General features: G+C 38.9%; 2 protein-coding genes and 1 long non-coding RNA gene across 3 annotated transcripts; 1 reads left to right on the top strand and 2 right to left on the bottom strand.

Annotated features, from left to right (window-relative positions):
• Window positions 1–4,308: 4,308 nt before the first annotated feature.
• Window positions 4,309–8,442, bottom strand: LOC127139647 (uncharacterized). The gene is made up of 3 exons (XR_007809944.1): window positions 8,322–8,442; window positions 7,776–7,963; window positions 4,309–5,088 (listed from the first exon to the last, which is right to left on the bottom strand). It is a non-coding gene; the product is annotated as an uncharacterized LOC127139647 (long non-coding RNA).
• Window positions 6,904–9,877, top strand: rpp30 (ribonuclease P/MRP 30 subunit). The gene is made up of 12 exons (XM_018688711.2): window positions 6,904–7,071; window positions 7,863–7,921; window positions 8,060–8,116; window positions 8,199–8,264; window positions 8,350–8,421; window positions 8,565–8,654; window positions 8,767–8,883; window positions 8,989–9,018; window positions 9,093–9,130; window positions 9,311–9,390; window positions 9,501–9,590; window positions 9,677–9,877. The coding sequence occupies exons 1-12, from the start codon at window positions 6,990–6,992 to the stop codon at window positions 9,730–9,732; spliced, it is 837 nt and encodes a 278-aa protein (XP_018544227.1). The 5' UTR covers window positions 6,904–6,989; the 3' UTR covers window positions 9,733–9,877.
• Window positions 9,878–10,153: 276 nt separating this feature from the next.
• LOC108891544 (CD5 antigen-like) lies at window positions 10,154–15,413 on the bottom strand. The gene is made up of 8 exons (XM_018688709.2): window positions 15,081–15,413; window positions 14,692–14,994; window positions 14,019–14,333; window positions 13,554–13,859; window positions 12,004–12,318; window positions 11,625–11,909; window positions 10,916–11,040; window positions 10,154–10,714 (listed from the first exon to the last, which is right to left on the bottom strand). Exons 1-8 carry the CDS (start codon window positions 15,124–15,126, stop codon window positions 10,583–10,585), a joined length of 1,827 nt encoding a protein of 608 aa, XP_018544225.2. The 5' UTR covers window positions 15,127–15,413; the 3' UTR covers window positions 10,154–10,582.
• Between the last annotated feature and the right edge of the window lie 4,926 nt (window positions 15,414–20,339).

Below are 20,339 nucleotides of genomic sequence, written 5' to 3'. Positions count from 1 at the left end.
AAAAATACTATAAAAATGTAATAGTATATGATATGTATGATGTCAAAAATACCATATAAAACGTTCATAGTATATGTATGATGTCAAAAATACCAAAAAATTAATAGTAAGTATGTGTCAAAAATATAAAAAATTAATAGTAATGTATGAGTCAAAAATACATATAAAACTCATAGTAATAGTATGTGTCAAAAATACTATAAAAAATGTAATAGTAATGTATGATGTCAAAAAATACCATAAAAACGTCATAGTAAAGTATGGTGTCAAAAATACTATAAAAAAATGTAATAGTAAATGTATGATGTCAAAAATACATAAAAACGTCATAGTAAAGTATGGTGTCAAAAATACTATAAAAAATGTAATAGTAATAGTATGGTGTCAAAAATACTATAAAAAATGTCAATAGTAATGTATGGTGTCAAAAATACTATAAAAAATTTAATAGTAATGTATGGCGTCAAAAATACTATAAAAAATGTAATAGTAATGTATGATGTCAAAAATACCATAAAAACGTCATAGTAAAGTATGGCGTCAAAAATACTATAAAAAATGTAATAGTAATGTATGGTGTCAAAAATACCATAAAACGTCATAGTATAGTATGGCGTCAAAAATACCATAAAAACGTCATAGTAAAGTATGGTGTCAAAAATACTATAAAAAATGTAATAGTAATGTATGATGTCAAAAATACCATAAAAACGTCATAGTAAAGTATGGTGTCAAAAATACTATAAAAAATGTAATAGTAAAGTATGGTGTCAAAAATACCATAAAAAATGTAATAGTAATGTATGGCGTCAAAAATACCATAAAAACGTCATTGTATAGTATGGCGTCAAAAATACCATAAAAATGTCATAGTAAAGTATGGTGTCAAAAATAATATAAAAAATGTAATAGTAATGTATGATGTCAAAAATACCATAAAAACGTCATAGTAAAGTATGGCGTCAAAAATACTATAAAAAATGTAATAGTAATGTATGGTGTCAAAAATACCATAAAAACGTCATTGTATAGTATGGCGTCAAAAACACCATAAAAATGTCATAGTAAAGTATGGTGTCAAAAATACTATAAAAAATGTAATAGTAATGTATGATGTCAAAAATACCATAAAAACGTCATTGTATAGTATGGCGTCAAAAATACCATTAAAACGTCATAATATTGTATGGCGTCAAAAATACCATTAAAACGTCATAGTAAAGTATGGTGTCAAAAATACCATAAAAACATCATTGTATAGTATGGCATCAAAAATACCATTAAAACGTCATAATATTGTATGGCGTCAAAAATACCATTAAAACGTCATAGTAAAGTATGGTGTCAAAAATACCATTAAAATGTCATAGTAAAGTATGGTGTCAAAAATACTATAAAATATATAATAGTAAAGTATGGCGTCAAAAATACTATAAAAAATGTAATAGTAATGTATGGTGTCAAAAATACCATAAAAACGTCATAGTAAAGTATGGTGTCAAAAATACTAGAAGAAATGTAATAGTAAAGTATGGCGTCAAAAATACTATAAAAAATGTAATAGTAATGTATGGCGTCAAAAAAACTATAAAAACGTCATTGTATAGTATGGCATCAAAAATACTATAAAAAATGTAATAGTAAAGTATGGCGTCAAAAATACCATAAAAAATGTAATAGTAAAGTATGGTGTCAAAAATACCATAAAAAATGTAATAGTAAAGTATGGTGTCAAAAATACCATAAAAAATGTAATAGTAATGTATGGCGTCAAAAATACCATTAAAACGTCATTGTATAGTATGGTGTCAAAAATACCATTAAAACGTCATAATATTGTATGGCGTCAAAAATACCATTAAAACGTCATAGTAAAGTATGGTGTCAAAATACTATAAAAAATGTAATAGTAAAGTATGGCGTCAAAAACACTATAAAAAATGTAATAGTAATGTATGGCGTCAAAAATACTATAAAAAATGTAATAGTAATGTATGATGTCAAAAATACCATAAAAACGTCATAGTATTGTATGATGTCAAAAATACCATAAAAACGTCATAGTAAAGTATGGTGTCAAAAATACTATAAAAAATGTAATAGTAAAGTATGGTGTCAAAAATACTACAAAAAATTTAATAGTAATGTATGGTGTCAAAAATATTATAAAAAATTTAATAGTAATGTATGATGTCAAAAATACCATAAAAACGTCATAGTAAAGTATGGCGTCAAAAATACTATAAAAAATGTAATAGTAAAGTATGGTGTCAAAAATACCATAAAAACGTCATTGTATAGTATGGTGTCAAAAATACCATTAAAACGTCATAATATTGTATGGCGTCAAAAATACCATAAAAACGTCATAGTAAAGTATGGTGTCAAAAACACTATAAAAAATGTAATAGTAATGTATGGTGTCAAAAATACCATAAAAACGTCATTGTATAGTATGGCGTCAAAAATACCATAAAAATGTCATAGTAAAGTATGGTGTCAAAAATACTATAAAAAATGTAATAGTAATGTATGATGTCAAAAATACCATTAAAACGTCATAGTATTGTATGATGTCTAAAATACTAGAAGAAATGTAATAGTAATGTATGGCGTCAAAAATACCATTAAAACGTCATAGTAAAGTATGGCGTCAAAAATACTATAAAAAATGTAATAGTAATGTATGATGTCAAAAATACCATAAAAACGTCATAGTAAAGTATGGTGTCAAAAATACTATAAAAAATGTAATAGTAATGTATGATGTCAAAAATACCATAAAAACGTCATAGTAAAGTATGGTGTCAAAAATACTATAAAAAATGTAATAGTAAAGTATGGTGTCAAAAATACTATAAAAAATGTAATAGTAATGTATGGTGTCAAAAATACTATAAAAAATTTAATAGTAATGTATGGCGTCAAAAATACTATAAAAAATGTAATAGTAATGTATGATGTCAAAAATACCATAAAAACGTCATAGTAAAGTATGGCGTCAAAAATACTATAAAAAATGTAATAGTAATGTATGGTGTCAAAAATACCATAAAAACGTCATAGTATAGTATGGCGTCAAAAATACCATAAAAACGTCATAGTAAAGTATGGTGTCAAAAATACTATAAAAAATGTAATAGTAATGTATGATGTCAAAAATACCATAAAAACGTCATAGTAAAGTATGGTGTCAAAAATACTATAAAAAATGTAATAGTAAAGTATGGTGTCAAAAATACCATAAAAAATGTAATAGTAATGTATGGCGTCAAAAATACCATAAAAACGTCATTGTATAGTATGGCGTCAAAAATACCATAAAAATGTCATAGTAAAGTATGGTGTCAAAAATAATATAAAAAATGTAATAGTAATGTATGATGTCAAAAATACCATAAAAACGTCATAGTAAAGTATGGCGTCAAAAATACTATAAAAAATGTAATAGTAATGTATGGTGTCAAAAATACCATAAAAACGTCATTGTATAGTATGGCGTCAAAAACACCATAAAAATGTCATAGTAAAGTATGGTGTCAAAAATACTATAAAAAATGTAATAGTAATGTATGATGTCAAAAATACCATAAAAACGTCATTGTATAGTATGGCGTCAAAAATACCATTAAAACGTCATAATATTGTATGGCGTCAAAAATACCATTAAAACGTCATAGTAAAGTATGGTGTCAAAAATACCATAAAAACATCATTGTATAGTATGGCATCAAAAATACCATTAAAACGTCATAATATTGTATGGCGTCAAAAATACCATTAAAACGTCATAGTAAAGTATGGTGTCAAAAATACCATTAAAATGTCATAGTAAAGTATGGTGTCAAAAATACTATAAAATATATAATAGTAAAGTATGGCGTCAAAAATACTATAAAAAATGTAATAGTAATGTATGGTGTCAAAAATACCATAAAAACGTCATAGTAAAGTATGGTGTCAAAAATACTAGAAGAAATGTAATAGTAAAGTATGGCGTCAAAAATACTATAAAAAATGTAATAGTAATGTATGGCGTCAAAAAAACTATAAAAACGTCATTGTATAGTATGGCATCAAAAATACTATAAAAAATGTAATAGTAAAGTATGGCGTCAAAAATACCATAAAAATGTCATAGTATTGTATGATGTCAAAAATACCATAAAAACGTCATAGTAAAGTATGGTGTCAAAAATACTATAAAAAATGCAATAGTAAAGTATGGCGTCAAAAATACTATAAAAAATGTAATAGTAATGTATGGTGTCAAAAATACTATAAAAAATGTAATAGTAATGTATGGTGTCAAAAATACTATAAAAAATGTAATAGTAATGTATGATGTCAAAAATACCATAAAAACGTCATAATATTGTATGATGTCAAAAATACCATAAAAACATCATAGTAAAGTATGGTGTCAAAAAAACTATAAAAAATGTAATAGTAAAGTATGGCGTCAAAACTATTATAAAAAACGTCATAGTATATTATGATGTCAAAAATACCATAAAAACGTTATAGTAAGACGTGAAAAACCTGTTAAAATGTCATAGTATATTGTGCGGTCCATGCCAGAAAATGTCCAACTAAGTTTCAGGACTTGAGGCTTTGGACAGTTTTTGTGATCAACATGTTCTGTCTCTGCAGGAGGAGGCGACTGCATCACCTGAAGAGGACAACAGCAGCAGCCAAACCCTCATGATGTTCTGAGAGGTATGCTAAGAACAGACTGAATAAAGTTCTGTAACTTCACTTCTGAGTTGAGTTTCTCTATTTTACAGTTAATATCAAAAATGACTTTCTAATTCAGAAACGCCAACTACTCTCTACTTGCACATAGCAAATTAAAATGTATTTTAAATATCTCTAATGTCTGCGTAGTATGTTTTGAGAAATTATTAAGTGTTCAGACTGAAGATCAAATACTGAACATAAACAGTTTAATGTCAGTGCTCTGTGTTGGACAGGTGATGTAAAGCTGCTGGTGAACTACCTGGAGGCCTCTGTCCTGGTCTCACAGAACTTCTTCATTGTACAAAGACTCTGTGATTGTGGACCATGTTGTGGATGAAGTGGTGACACCTGGAGGAAATCAAAGAGAAACATACAAAGGGAAATGATCAATACACTACTACTTATTCCTCATCAACAGTTTAATCATGAAAACACAGATAAATATTCAACGTGACAGCTGAACCACAACATAACCAAACAGGACTGAGCTCAGGGTGTTGCGGGTCTGTTGGTGCGTCTGTAATCACTTAATCCTTTCATTAGACGCCTGATCAGATCAGTGTGTTACTGATTTCACCAGCGAGTGAAGTGTAAGAGAAAACCGGCAGCAAACCTCACACCAAACTTTAAAACTTTAACACACGTGATTTTTCTATAAAACCAGTTAGTTAACATGTCGTTCATTTCTAACAAACCATCAAACCAGACTGTGCAGAAATCTGTTTTAACTTTCTGCTCTGATTAAAAAAAACAGAAACAGTTCAGATCAGAATTCAACACATTTAACAAACATTAGAGGCTGTTTCAGAAAATGAGCTGTTTACTGTCACATATGAAAAAATATCACAACTCTAAGAATCGAAAATTAACTAAAATGATCTTAACTCTCACATTTCTATATTAACTGTCTGTAAACTAATCATTACTGTGAACTGCAGAATAAAAGCAGAGTTTCTTAGTTAGTTTCTACTTCAGTTCACAGGCAGAAAATTCACTGACAACTATTTTGAGTTTTTAATAATTTTTATAACTGTCACTACAAGATTAATCAGTTATTATTATATTCAACAGTAAACTCATTAAACAGCAGGATTTCAACACTAACACTGTTACTGACATGAATCACTGAGCTCATCAGAGAGTAAATGTTTCGGACTCAGTCCTGTTTGGTTTGTCAGGTGAGAGCTGGTGTTTGTGTCCAGCAGCAGCTGAACCAGTGAAGCTGGAAGTTCACCTCCAACACCTGAACAGTGGAGAACACAACACTGAAAACTAAACACTACAACCTCCACAATCACACTCTGAGCTCTGAGCTGAAGCACTTGATTGATCTGAGAGAAAACCAATGTTTAAAATGGGTTTTAGAAGAATTTCTAACAGTGACCTGAGCTCAGACACTGTGACCTGCTCTGGCAGTTAAACCCACTTTTCAAGCTTTAACACAAACTGAGCTCAAGAAAGTCTCAAATCACCACAAACAAATGTCTAATCACCAACACAACCCAACAGTGGATCAGTGATCACAATGAGATGCTGCTGCCAGATGTAAAACAACTAGAGACGTAAAACGATGCAGCAGCACAAAGACGTAATGATCACAGCGCCATGATAATTAACTGAGTGCAGTATTACAAAGAAACAGGGAAGTGTCTGCAGAGTGAGGAGAAGCTAACGGAGCTTAACAGACAGATGAACCGTTACCTCCCTCCACAGCTCACACACACACACACACACACACACACACACACACAGGGTCCAGTCTCATTCATGTTCAACTAAAAAGCAGAGTCAGACACTGTTTGTTTTAAGGTCCGGGTGCTGACACAGAGGTTTCTGAGTTCAGGACAGAGTCTGAATGAAAACACTTCATGACAGAGACTGAGGTTTAACGGGGAGGATTCTGTGAAGAACCTTCTCTTTACTGTTCGTGAGGATTAATCACACCAGCAGGATATTTCTGATTTCTTCCATCAAACACAACAAAGACTGATCTTTCTGCCTGAGTGCCTCCTGGCAAGGCATCAAACCTGTGGTGTACTCTGTGGCTGAGGCAGGAAGCTCAATTAGAAACGAGAAATTCATAAATATGTTTGTTTAGTTACAGAAATGTGTCACTGAATACATTCATATGTCTAACATTGAAACAAAATGGAGCGGGCGGTGACAGGAAAGACTACAGTTCCCAGCCGGCCATTCGGCTGCACACATGTGGCGGAGAGCTGCGGACAAACAGACAGACAGACAGCAGCATGTCTGTGTTTATGGATTTAAACCTGAGCTTCACGGCGGAGAGGAGCAGATTGAGGAGCTTGATAGAGACCGCGGCTCACCGTGAGTCACCACTAACTTTCACCGTAAATCCCGGCTTTAACGGCTGGAGTTTGGTCAGCGCTAACTCCGTTAGCATCGCTGCTAACACACCAACATCCGAGCTCAGGGTGTTGCGTGTCTGTTGGTGCGTCTGTATTCACTTAATCCTTTCATTAGACGCCTGATCAGATCAGTGTGTTACTGATTTCACCAGCGAGTGAAGTGTAAGAGAAAACCGGCAGCAAGCCTCACACCAAACTCCGTTCAGAAAACGGTCGTTTTAACTTTTCCCGTGTTCCTGGTAAAAACAGGATTAACACAGACAAAACAGTCTGAGTGTTTTGGGATAAAGATGTAAACCTGATAGTGTCGGTGTGGTTAGTGGTCAGGTAACTTCAGCAGCTGATCACACCTGGTTTATTACAGATTAACTCAGTGATTACAATCCAACAGCTCATAAAAACCGCTGAGAAGTTTCCACCAAACTCTGTTCAGAAATATGTCAATTTAAGGTTTCGCTGCGTTCAGCTTCAACAGAAAAACTAACTTTAACACACGTGATTTTTCTATAAAACCAGTTAGTTAACATGTCGTTCATTTCTAACAAACCATCAAACCAGACTGTGCAGAAATCTGTTTTAACTTTCTGCTCTGATTAAAAAAAACAGAAACAGTTCAGATCAGAATTCAACACAGTGAAAAAAACACATTTGAATTTAACGAACCTGATCAGTAAAACCACCTGATCAGTAATCACTGATTGATTAACAGCAGTGAACTGATCAGTGATGTGTTTGTTTCCTTTCCTGCAGTTGGTTTCTCCACAGTCGCCATCAACTACGTCCATGAACCCACAACCAAGAAGAAACAGGTGAGTGTCCTCACCTGCTGCGCTGCGTTCGGGGACAGTCACCTGCAGGAAAACACAAACCCCAACAGATCAGATTGTCTCTGATCCAGAACTCATCAGCTTTTATTTTGTAACTCTATATTTACTTCCTGTTTGCAGGAAGTCCCCACCCCGACACCGATCAATGAGCTGATCGATCAGCTGCCAATTGTTCAGGTACAGCGATGATGAAGATGGTGATGATGGTGATGGTGGTTAATGTGTGTCCTCAGTGTGTTAACACCTGTGTGTGTGTCAGGGTCGCTCTCGTCCAATCAGAGTGCTGAACAGACTGACGGTGGTGATGTCAGAGTCCAGTTACTTTGTGAGTATTGATCCTTTTCGTTTATCTGTGTGTGTTTATCTGTGTGTGTGTGTTTACCTGTGTGTGTTTACCCGTGTGTTTTCAGAGGCCAGCTGATCCAGCATATCGTAGCTTCGACCTCCTCGCCATCTCTCCGGCCACAGAGAAACTCTTCCATGTGAGATTCACTGACTGTCTGTTAGAAACATGAAGCATTAATGACACATGAACGCATCATTGATGATCCAACGGTGTAATAATGTGTGTGTGTGTGTGTGTGTGTGTGTGTGTGTGTGTGTGTGTGTGTGTGTGTGTGTTCAGGCTGCCTGTATGTCGTATGACATCGACATCATCTGTGTCCCAGTCACTGAGAAACTGCCCTTCACCCTGAAGAGGGCGCCAGTCAACGGGGTGAGATGGAGAAGTTTGGTCCTGATGAGTCAGTGAAGAGACCAAACACACTGAGGTCCTCTGACTGACAGGTGTGTGTGTGTGTGGTGTGTGTGTGTGTGTGTGTCTCCAGGCTGTAGATAGAGGTGTTGTGTTCGAGGTCTCATACTCTGCGGCCATCAGAGACTCCACTATGAGACGTTACACCATTGCTAACGCCAACAGTCTGATGGAGAGCTGTAAAGGCAAGGTACGTGCTCCATCTCCTGATAGGTTAGCTGTAGGATAGCTGTGATGTCAGCGTGATGTCAGATTTACGTTAGTGATTTAAATCCAGACTGTTTGTGTCTTTCAGGGTGTGATCCTGTCCAGTGCTGCTGAGAAGGTCAGTGATCAGTCAGTGATCAATCAGTGATCAGTATTGATCATTAGTAAATCTGATCTCTCTCTGTGTTTCAGGCTCTGGAGCTCAGAGGTCCATACGATCTCACCAACCTGTATCCTGCTGCTGTTTGCTCCAAATCTACACACAAAACTGCAGTTTTTGTGTTTTTTGTACTGTGTAGATGAGTACAGTGTGTAGTACAGTACAGTGTAGATGCAGTACAGTGTATAGTACTGCAGTACAGTGTGTAGATGCAGTACAGTGTGTGTTGTCTTCCTGACCTCCTCCTCAGAGGTTTGTTGTTCGGTTTGTCGGACAAAGACGCAAAAGAAGCCGTTTCCTCCACCTGTCGATCAGTTCTACTACACGCAGGTAAATAACAAGTACCACTGCCGTACTAAATACTGTAAGTAGCTCAGTGTACTGTGTACCTGACAGTGAAGGACCTGACCTGCAGTGTGTGTGTGTGTGTTTGTGGTCAGAGTCCAGGAGGACAGCCAACGGGATCATCTATACCACAAAGAGCTGCAGTGACTCGTCCTGCCAGCAGGAGGCTCCAGACTCTGAACTCTGTAGGTTTCCTGTCGGCTCTCTGTCAGCTCGCTCATACACATCAGATACATCAGACTGAGGATCTGTTTCTGTCTCACCTGAACAGGTGACGCTCCTGCTGCCAAGAGACTCAGACCTCCCCCCCGAGTGACTGACAGCTGAGGTGGGCGGGACATCTGGAGACAAAAACAAAAAGAGTTGATGATGAGTGATTTTCAGTTGTTTCTCCTGTGAACAGACACAAAGTCGGCCGTCTGTTTTAATTTGATGTTTTTGTTCTGAATAAAAAGTTTGATTTGATTTGAAATCTGTTGTCGATGCTGACACTGAGTCCTGGGACGAATGTTAGAGAAGATTTCAAATGTTTAACTAAAAACTCAAAACAGCAAATTCTTTCTGAGCAGCTGATTAAAAGGAAATGTATTAAATGAATAAAAACTAAACATTACTTTTCTAAAATTCCTACAAAGTTCCTAAAATATACTGACAATAAAAGAAAGTCAGAGTCTTACTGTGAAGTGGTTGAAGCCTCAGATCAGTGGAGGAAACAAAAGATGAAAAATATTTCTGCCTTTTCAACAGGTCAAGATGATGTAGTTTCTTTTATTAAACACAGCGAGTGAGGAACAAAGTCCACAACAACTCCAAATATAAACACTGATAAATATAAAAGGATTACGTGAGATTCAAAATGTATAAAAATCTAAATATGAAGGTTAAAATCTTAGAAATGAAATGTAATCTCACAAGTTTCCCTTCAAGGCTTCAGACAGATCTAAAGACAAACTGTCTCTAAACTGACATTAGGTCAATAGATGGGATTTGAACTTTTAGTCTCCTGGGTGATAGTTCTGTTTCACTCTTTAACCTTAAAAACCACCGGAGGAAAACACAGATCCTGTTTGTCCTGATCAGACTGGAGCACCAGTTCAGCCTCTAGTGGTCAAAATGAGTATCACACCGACGCCTCTCTGCCATGAGGACTTTAAAAGGAACATCTGAGTAAAATCCTTCACTCAGCTGAGAGATACAGCTCCTGGACTCCCCCCTCCTCAGCCATCCATCCTCCTGCTGGAGGTCCAACCTCGTCATAATAATCCAGCTCCACGCTCTCCTCCGGGGCCGACCTCTGCCCCCTGCTGAGCTGGAGAGACACAGATCAGACATGTATCTTTTGTTGACTAAATGTTTTGGTCTGTGATAAAAACGGTTTCTGTGTCAGTTTCTCTAAAACTCAGAGTTAACATTAAAACCAGATACTTTACTTTTCCTTTTTCCCCAAAACAAAAGACGTATTTTAAAATAATGAACACAACATATCTGAGCAGTACAGATGTGTCAGTACCTTGTAGATGCAGCAGATGGCAGTGATGAGCACCAGCAGAGCCGGCAGCAGGATGCCCAGTCGGATGAAGAGCGCTGGATCTGCTGGATCTGATTGATCTGATGGATATGTTGAAGCTGCTGGATCTGAAACACAGAAGCTCCTATTAACCCACAGGTATATTACACCTGTTCTCATTGGCTCTCATTGGTTAAACAGTTAAGATTTGACAGAGTCGACCAAATATTCTTCAGTGCTAGTGTCAAAAGTATCTGGAATTCTTTTAGTTTCTTGAAGACCTTTTTCTGAAAGGCTTCCTCAGTTCTAGAGGCTGGTTGGAGAGTCCCAGGTGTTTAACCTCTTGGAGGTGGCCCTGAGGTCCCTGTCGTCATGAGTTGTTAGGGTCACATAGGTCAAGGTGTGAATGGAGGTTAAATCACCTGGGTGAGGATCTCAAGACCAAAATTAAGACTTAGTTTGGTTCATCTTTGTCCTCAATCTCACCTACACTGGTGAAACTCTGTCCACTGGGTTTTGAGGTACATGTGTTTGGTATTTGTGATGCCCCCACCTTTATGTAGTCAGATTTACGATGACTGGACAAGTCATTAATGAGTTGTGGCCATTTTCCTGCTAAGCCCTGCCCCTTTTTGGAGTTATCTGGTCAGTATCTTAAAAACTGGACTGTACCTGTAACAGAAGAAGCAAGAGACCAGAGACATGAACTTACCTGAGCAGGTGAGATTCATGATGGACGTGGAATAAGTCCTATATGCTACACACTCCCTCAGAGCAGATCCAGACCGGACACAGCTGGGTTGGGTAATCTGCATAGCACTGCCTGAGTGATCTATTTTCTCCATGAAGACCGGAGAGCCACAGTCCAGGTCTCTGCAGGCTACAGCTTCTTCCTCCGGGGTAAAATCATAGGCGTCCACCGGTGTCCAGTCTCTCTCATGTTTCACCTGCAGTGTACCTGCACAGCGACTGGCTCCTCCCACCAACCTGACTGGCTCTGAACACAAAGAAGAGAGTCATCAGTAAAACAAGTAAAGTGAGTTTGATTAGAACAGAAATGAAGCAAATCAAAGCTGCAGCTCCACTTCTACCTGAGCAGGTGAGTCCAACAGCTTTACCAGGTGAGCAGGTGGTTCTAGCTGAGCCTGAGCTTCTACAGTCCAGGAGAGCAGACTCTTGGCCTCCACACTGGAACTCTTTGGTCCACATTGGAGCCTCCACTTCTCCATAGAGCGCCCCCTGGAGGACTGAAGGAGCCCCACAGCCAAGCTCCCTACAGACCACCTCGGCATCCTGCAGGTCAAAGTCAGCTTCACACACTGAGGACCACCACTGGTTAGACTGGTGAGTCTTCACCTCCAGTCTGCCTGAACACAGACTGGTCCCATTCACCAGCCTGACAGAGTCTGCAGACAGACAGACAGACAGACAGACAGACAGAGAGAGGGAGAGAGGATTTTTATAATTATTTTAAAAACACATCATTCATCATTTTGCCAACTGTATTCACATCAAAGCAGTGACCATCAGCTCGCTGATGGATTCACCTCTTTAGTTGTGTCATGTTTAACCTTGAGGTGGTCTGTGGAAAATGGGCTGTTTGTTAAAGGCCAGTAAAAACAGAAATGTTGAATAAACAGTAGACGTGTTTCCACCACTGTATTTTAATGCACATTTTGAATTATTGTGTTAGAAAAGGTTGATGGAAAGACATTTTTTCTTTAAATTTCTCAATTGCACAAAAAAGCTTTTATGCCAACTTGAGATAATGTCTGAAAACATCTTCTCCAATTTAGTTCTGATGTAGCAAAAAGCCCTGCGTAATATATCCTGTAGCACCACCTTGTGGCGACATTGCACAGCCTTGTTTATTCACTCCACACCAGTTTATGGAAACACAACTGATGATAGTAAATTTTCCATAACTTACCAACTTTATCTTAAGAAGTGAAACAGTTTGTTCCAAGGTTGGATTTTTAGTTATTAGTTCTCTAAGTCTCTATAGCCAGGCTCTTGGTAGAATATTTGCAAGATGATAGGATCAAACTGAAAATTATCTCAACTATAAATCATGTCCAAAAGGACATGAACCCACGGTGTCATTCATCACTTTACCGATGATTTAGAATTAGTGGGATGATCACGGTTATCATCTGCATAGTCATCTTCTCTTGGACATTTTGGCACATTTTGATGAATAATGCTGGTCTATCAAATATAATTGGGAAACTGAGATATGGTTAAAGCTTTATTTCATATCGTATTGATAAAATTAATTTGTAGATTGGAAAGGAGGAATGGAGCCTTGAAGTCATGTCAACAAATCAAGGTAAATATGGTTTCATACCGAAGTCTTTCATTATTATGTGTGGAGTATTTTTAAAATGTTGTCCCTTAAATTTCCTTCGGGATTAATAAAGTATCTATCTATCTATGTAAAGAAGAGAGTGGTCCTATCGACTTACAAAATATATTCTTTCATATTTGCTGCCAAAAATGGCTTTATATCTGACAGACTAGTTAATTTCTAGAATCTGACCTGTGTAACTTTACATTGAATTTGAGAGGAGTCCACTGACTCAAAGAGGAAGGAAAACACAGACAGGATTACAGTCATAATGTACGCCACTGATGGGCTTACCTGAGCAGGTGATCCACAGGCTATAAAGAGAATGATGATGCGTTAAACACTCAGACAGAGGTTCAGACTGGGCACAGTCAGGACTGATCAACCACACGCTTTTGTATGGGAAACCTCCATCTCTTCCTTCTGTAGAAACAGCAGAACCACAGTCCAGCTCTCTGCAGAATACAGCTGCTGACTGCAGGGTCCACTCAGACCAGTATTCCCAGACGCTCACTGCTCTCCACTCTCTTCTGTACTTCATCTTCAGTTGACCACCACACCTATGGTTTCCTCCCTCCAACTTGAACTCGACATCAGGCCCTGATCAGAGACACCAGAGTCAGCAGTAAAGAAGTAAACTCTCTCCCAGCACAAATCCACATCAGATTTCCCTACATCCAACATGCTGTGGTGTGTTAAACCTCATCAATAAACCTTTTAAAACAAGGAAAAGAAACAAAGCTGCAGCTCCACTTCTACCTGAGCAGGTGAGTCCAACAGCTTTACCAGGTGAGCAGGTGGTTCTAGCTGAGCCTGAGCTTCTACAGTCCAGGAGAGCAGACTCTTGGCCTCCACACTGGAACTCTTTGGTCCACATTGGAGCCTCCACTTCTCCATAGAGCGCCCCCTGGAGGACTGAAGGAGCCCCACAGCCAAGCTCCCTACAGACCACCTCTGCATCCTGCAGGTCAAAGTCAGCTTCACACACTGAGGACCACCACTGGTTAGACTGGTGAGTCTTCACCTCCAGTCTGCCTGAACACAGACTGGTCCCATTCACCAGCCTGACAGAGTCTGCAGACAGACAGACAGACAGACAGACAGACAGAGGGAAAGTTAAAGATAAAATACACCACAGATGGATTTCCCTCCCTGCCTGTCATCCATCTCTACTGCTCCTTTCAAGTAAAGAAATAATAATGATTAGACATTACAATTTCTTATATTAAGTTACTCCTGACTGTCAGTCGCTTCAGTGCCAGTTCATCACACTCACGTACAGTGGTAGAGAACTGAAGATGAAATTTGTAAAATCATTTGACCAATGTGATGTCAATCCACAACAAAAGGTTTACTGCTTTATGCAAAAACCGCTGTTGTGTAAACAGGGCCTTAGAGGTGAGACCCCAAATGGGTCTGGGCCTGGGCCTACCTGAGCAGGTAACAGACGGGGCGAAGTAATGAACTGGGGAGTAGGAAGATGATACACAGTCTGTCAGAGCAGATCCAGAGCGAACACAGTCAAAGTTGATGCGCCATAGAGGTGTGCTGCGTTTGAACTTCTGACTGATTCCTACTGAAACAGCAGAGCCACAGTACAGCTGTTTACAGACCACAGCTGCGTTCCTCAGGGTCCAGTCCGGTGACTGATCACCCACCTGTCTCCATTCTCCCTGGTGTTTCACCTCCAGTCTACCTGCACAGCGACCATCTCTTCCCACCAACCTAACAACCTCTGAACAGAAACAAGAGAATCGTCAGTAATCATGAGTTTAAGTTAAAAAGACTGACTGTATATTTCCTTTAATCTCTGTGGTTTACCTGTAGAGTCATAGCCTTCAGCCTCAAGTCCTGAGGAGGAAATCATTCATGTCAGTGTGAAGCAGCATTTTGACTGGACAAAGCAAATACTGTGTGTCCAACTACTGATCAGCCACAACATTAAAACCAAGAGCAAAGGTGTTTATTTGTATCTGTCCTGACCATCTGCAATGTTGCCTTCTGGTAGTTCATCATCATAAACCACAGAGAAATATTAGGCTACAGAACAAGATCGAAGCAACACAGAGAGAAGTTAGTCAGAGTTAGAGAAAGGTGGGATGAAGAAGGGGCTACCTAAAAAGTACAACAAAGTGTCTGTGCCTGAGGCCAAACAAAGACCCACAGCTCTGGCTACAGCTACAGGCCAATCACCTCTCTGCACAACATGGAAGCTCCTGTCAGGCATCGTAGCGGCTAAGATGAGTAGGCACATGGCTCAATACATGAGTGGGACCCAGAAAGGAACTGGTGGTAATACCAGGGGAGTCAAGCACCAGCTACTGCTCAACAGAGCACTCACTCAAGACTGCAAAGCCAGAGGCTATGAAGAGAGTTGAACCTCCTCTGGTGTTCTGCCTGGAACACTTTGGTCCACATATCTCTACCATCCATCAGGTTAAAACAACACGACACACTGAACTTACAGGGCTCATCAACACTTTCCACACAGGTGAACAGACAAAGTGAATTCATGTTTTCATTTATGTGGGTTTCTGATGAATCATTAGTCTTACCTGAGCTCAGCAGCAGCAGCAGCAGCAGGTGATCCATGTCTAGCCTCGACTCCTCTCTTCGTCTGATGTCGTGCTTCCTCTCCACTTTTCGTCATCACAAGCTTTCTCTGTGACGCATATCTCTGACTGGAAGATGCTGATTACATCGTTTGTGTCACAGCAGAAGAGGAACTGTTTCAAAACTCAGTCTGAGTTTGTCAAAGATTTTTTTCATAATGTCTCGAAAAAGAAACTCAGCAGATAGTGGAGGTTTTGAAACGCTCAGTGTAAAAGGTTTAAACTTGTCTTTCAACAGATCAACAGATGGATGTGTACTGCAGTGATATCATCAGCTGGTGGAAAGTCATTGCACATCTCATACTTGATCAAACCACCACCACTGAGAAGCTCAGTCCAACAGGCTGAATCTAACCTGCATTAATTGATGTTTGAGTCAAATAGTTCAAAATCTCCGGCACATCACGTCGTCACTGAAGACGACCAGAGTAAATACACAGGTCTGCACTGCATCACCTGTCAGACAAACTGTTGGGTTTAGTTTGTCAGTCAAAGAAAAACAGACCTCAGACAAGTTTTCAGTCAAATATTTTTATTTTGAAATCAGGCTGCGGTGCAAACGCTGCCCTCTGATTGGTCAGACCCAAGGCAGGAAATTATGTAATCAAAAATAGACCTCTGCAGGAAGTTGTTTTACATTCAGTCACATTAGAAATAAACTTGTTTAAAATATAAAACTCTGCTTCATAAAAATATAAATCTACAAACACTTTAATTTCAGCTGCTTTGTCTCTCACAGACCGAGGATCTGATTGGCTGACGGTAAACACATGATGTAAACAAACAATCTCGACGTGCATCTCTTCGACTAGTTTTGTTCTTGTTGTCATACTGGCCGCTTTAAAGAAGTCGGAGTGGTTTTACGTTCCAGAACGACACAGGTACAACATCAGATATTTTCAGAGCTGCACGAACGGCGGCTCCTAGTCTGACAACTGGACCGACTAAAATCCTGTTTCCTGGTCCAACTTCTCTGAGTCTCTCCTGTTTCCCAGATGCTGCAGTGCTGAGTCCAAAAAACTATTCAGTCATTCTAATGCTTTCTCTACGATGAGGAAGAGAAGAGGAAATGACTGCAGCAGATAAATGAATTGAGAAAAACAAGGTGTGACATCAGATCCCCCTGATATCAGCTCTGAGTTTTACAGGAAGTTTCTTGCTCTGATCATCTTCATGTTTCAGTTGTCAGTTATTTTCTGTGAAGCTCAAAATTAGCGAAAATAGCTACATCTGTTTTCACCTTAGCTGGGTGAAGTTAGCTCGCTAACACCAGCTTTATTCACCACAGAGCCTGTGAGAACAGGTCGACTGTGAAGGATCAATAAAGTTTATCTGATGCTGTAAATGTCCATAAACCAGATCACAGATCAGTAGATTCACTCACATCTACCTGTGAGTCCAGCTGACCAATCAGAGCTGAGCTCTGTGGACGGAAAGCCGGAGAGTCCAAACCAGACCAGCTCTGCATTAAACACAGCGTAATAGCCCTTTACTGTGTGCACCTGTGCACAGTGAACGTCTCATGAGAAGGATGACATCAGAAGCAGCGTGGAGGTCAAAGATCAAATCACTAATCACAGCTGGGAGTCATTGATTATTGATTAGTTATTATTAGCTGATCTAAAACTACACGCAGTTATCAAGCTGATGATAACGTCGGGGAAATCACCGCCGCAACGTTCAGGTGTCTGACACAACATGTGAGGAGGTCGAGTAGGAGGAGGAAGATGATTGCCTGGAGGGGCAGGGGGCGGAGCTACAGCAGCGCAATAAGACATTACGCTGAATCTTTGTGTCAAACTTTTTTTTGCCAAAGTAACATTCCTGCAGGTTCAACACCTGATGGTGCATTCAAGGACAAATGCACATCTGAGACTTAAGAAGTGATGAACCCTAACATCAGAAAATTAATCACTGAAGAGATAAATGTCAGTTTGGTCGATTCAGGTTCAAAGACAACGAGTGCTCTATCCCAGCTGATCTGTGTCTCAAATGTTGGACTGTCCTTGAACACATCAGCAGGATAAATTACTGACAACGAGCAGGATTGTAAAAATAATCATCTGGAGTTACGGGGACAGAACCTGACAAAACAGCACCTGATTGGTCCTTAAAGTGGGCGTGGTCACTACAATGACATCATCCCACAGAGTGAACGGAACACCTGGAGCAGGTGTCTGAGGGGACGGCTGAGGCTGCAGTCTAGGCGGTTTCTGACATTCTGAGTAGACCCTGAAGGGGTCAGGAGGTCGGACCTCCTCCACCTCCTCCTCCTGTAGGAGTGTTGTTGATCAGCTCAGTGACCCATGATGTGGTTGATATGACCCTGAAACAAACAAACAAACAAACAGGGTCGTTACATGTCAGTCTGAGCAGAGGTCAAAGGTCAGATGATAAACCAGCTGCAGCAGGTTTGATCATGTGACCAGCAGGTAATCTGACCCTTTATCAGCTGTTTATCTCACTCACACACACACACACACACACACACAGCTCACCGATTCTCCTCCGAGACACCTGGGACAGCAGAGCTGAGGAGGTCTGAGTCGAACCTGCATCAACACATGTATGTTAATATGTTACCATGGCAACATCACATGGTGGTGGTGGTTAACAGAGAACTACACCTCTCACCTGCTGCTCCGCTCTCTGATTGGTCACAGCAACACTGTGGGTCGTTTCCATTGGACAATCACCTGTCTGAAGCTTGGCCTCCGGGCACAGCCGCTTCTGTAAACAAACAATCAAACATGTGGTTTCCTGTCAGGCCAGCTCCAGCTGTTTACTCTGAGCAGTGGACACACAAACAGGAAGTAAACAACCCGGATCTGGTTCAGGTCCAGACCTGGTCTGATGTGGTCTGAGGTCTGAGTCAGACTGAGACCTGAACCTCGTATTTTATAAACCGGTTCGTCTGTAAACTGACTGGCAACTGAACTGTCCAGTTTCCAGAAGTAGTAGAGTAGATGAGAGAGTACCTGTATCTGAATACACGAGTAAATGTACTTAAATTACTTCCTGTTGTTAAGTTACTTTCTCTCTTAATCATTATTTTCATCATGGTGTGTCTCACCGCTCTGCAGCTCCACGGCTCCGGCTCCAGGCTCCTCCTCTTCAGGAGGTTAGCACACTGCATGCTAACAGCTAACAGCTAACGGAGCTAGCGGAGCCTGGGTCGCTCCTGGCGGACTGGGGTAGACTTCAGTTCGTTAGCCTGGAGCTAACAGTCGGTTAGCTGAGAAGAGCAGCTGTCGGTCTCCCGCTCACAGTGAATAAATCCACGAACCGGACCGGACCACGGGCTGACCGCTGACTCTCCACAGGCTATTGATGTTAGTGAGCGACCTTTTGTTTAGCGGCAACTTCAAGTTTACAGAAACTAGGTCAGCTCTTCCGGTACCAGACGGAGACGGTTCTTCATAATAAAAGCACCGGCGTTTCTGACATTAAAAACATTAACACATAACTAAAAGTATTAATTAAATATTAAGTATTTATTCAATATTGGTTTTTAAATGAAATAAAAACATGGCAATTAACTTGAATTAGAAATAAAGTGGAAATAAAACGAAAAATTGTTTTAACTTTGAAGTCCCGTTCACTGAACCGGAAGTGTTATTCACGTTTGCTTGACACGTCACGTTTTTCACTTTTTTCACGCTTGTTTTCGTTTCAAATGGTGTAACTCGCGAGATTTGGTGTCGTTTATGGCGTGAATTAAAAAGGAAATCACCTGAAAGACTGAACAACTAAAAAGTTAAAGATAAAATACAAAAATAAAATAAAATAAAGATCTAAATCTAAATAAAATTCTAAAACAAAAAAATACAAATAATAAAGATAAAAATGTATAAAAACGTCACAGTTTCTAATCCACAGAACAGTACTACTATACTACTAATAATAATGATGATGAAAGCTTTATTTGTACAGCACTGTTTAAAGTCAAGGACAAACTTAAACAACAATAAAATTACATTAAACATTAAAAATATTACATTCAGAACAGTGTGTTTAATAATTAGTGGACATTAATGACTATATTATGAACAAACTGAAGTGTTGGTAATTGCACTCTGCTGATGTATCTGTATCATTTACCTTCTGTAACTGTTGGAGCTAATTGAAATATTATTATTTACAGTTCCATGCTGATCATATTTGAAACTCTTGAGATGAGTTTTATGTTAAATCTGCAGGTGTCAAATTAATGTGTCTGGTGGGAACAGAGGAATATTTCTCTGGTGGAGAACAAGTTGGAGGAAACAAAAATACTCAGGTAAAGTACATGTACTTCAGAGTTGACTCAGTTACTTTACAGTAATAAAAGAACTACAAAGAGTCTGAATTAAGAATAATCTCCAGTGTGAGTGATGTTAACTGTGAGAGTTCAGAGAAGAAACAGATGTAGTGATATTTTCAGTTTGTTGTTGCTGACGAGTGGAAATGTCTCAGAGCTGCAGTGACT

The sequence above is a fragment of the Lates calcarifer genome, unplaced genomic scaffold (genome assembly GCF_001640805.2).
Source record: "Lates calcarifer isolate ASB-BC8 unplaced genomic scaffold, TLL_Latcal_v3 _unitig_1988_quiver_606, whole genome shotgun sequence".
In the NCBI taxonomy this organism is placed as follows: Eukaryota; Metazoa; Chordata; class Actinopteri; family Centropomidae; genus Lates; species Lates calcarifer.
The sequence above is the reverse complement of the archived record's forward strand: the minus strand, read 5'-3'. Positions and strand labels throughout refer to the sequence as shown.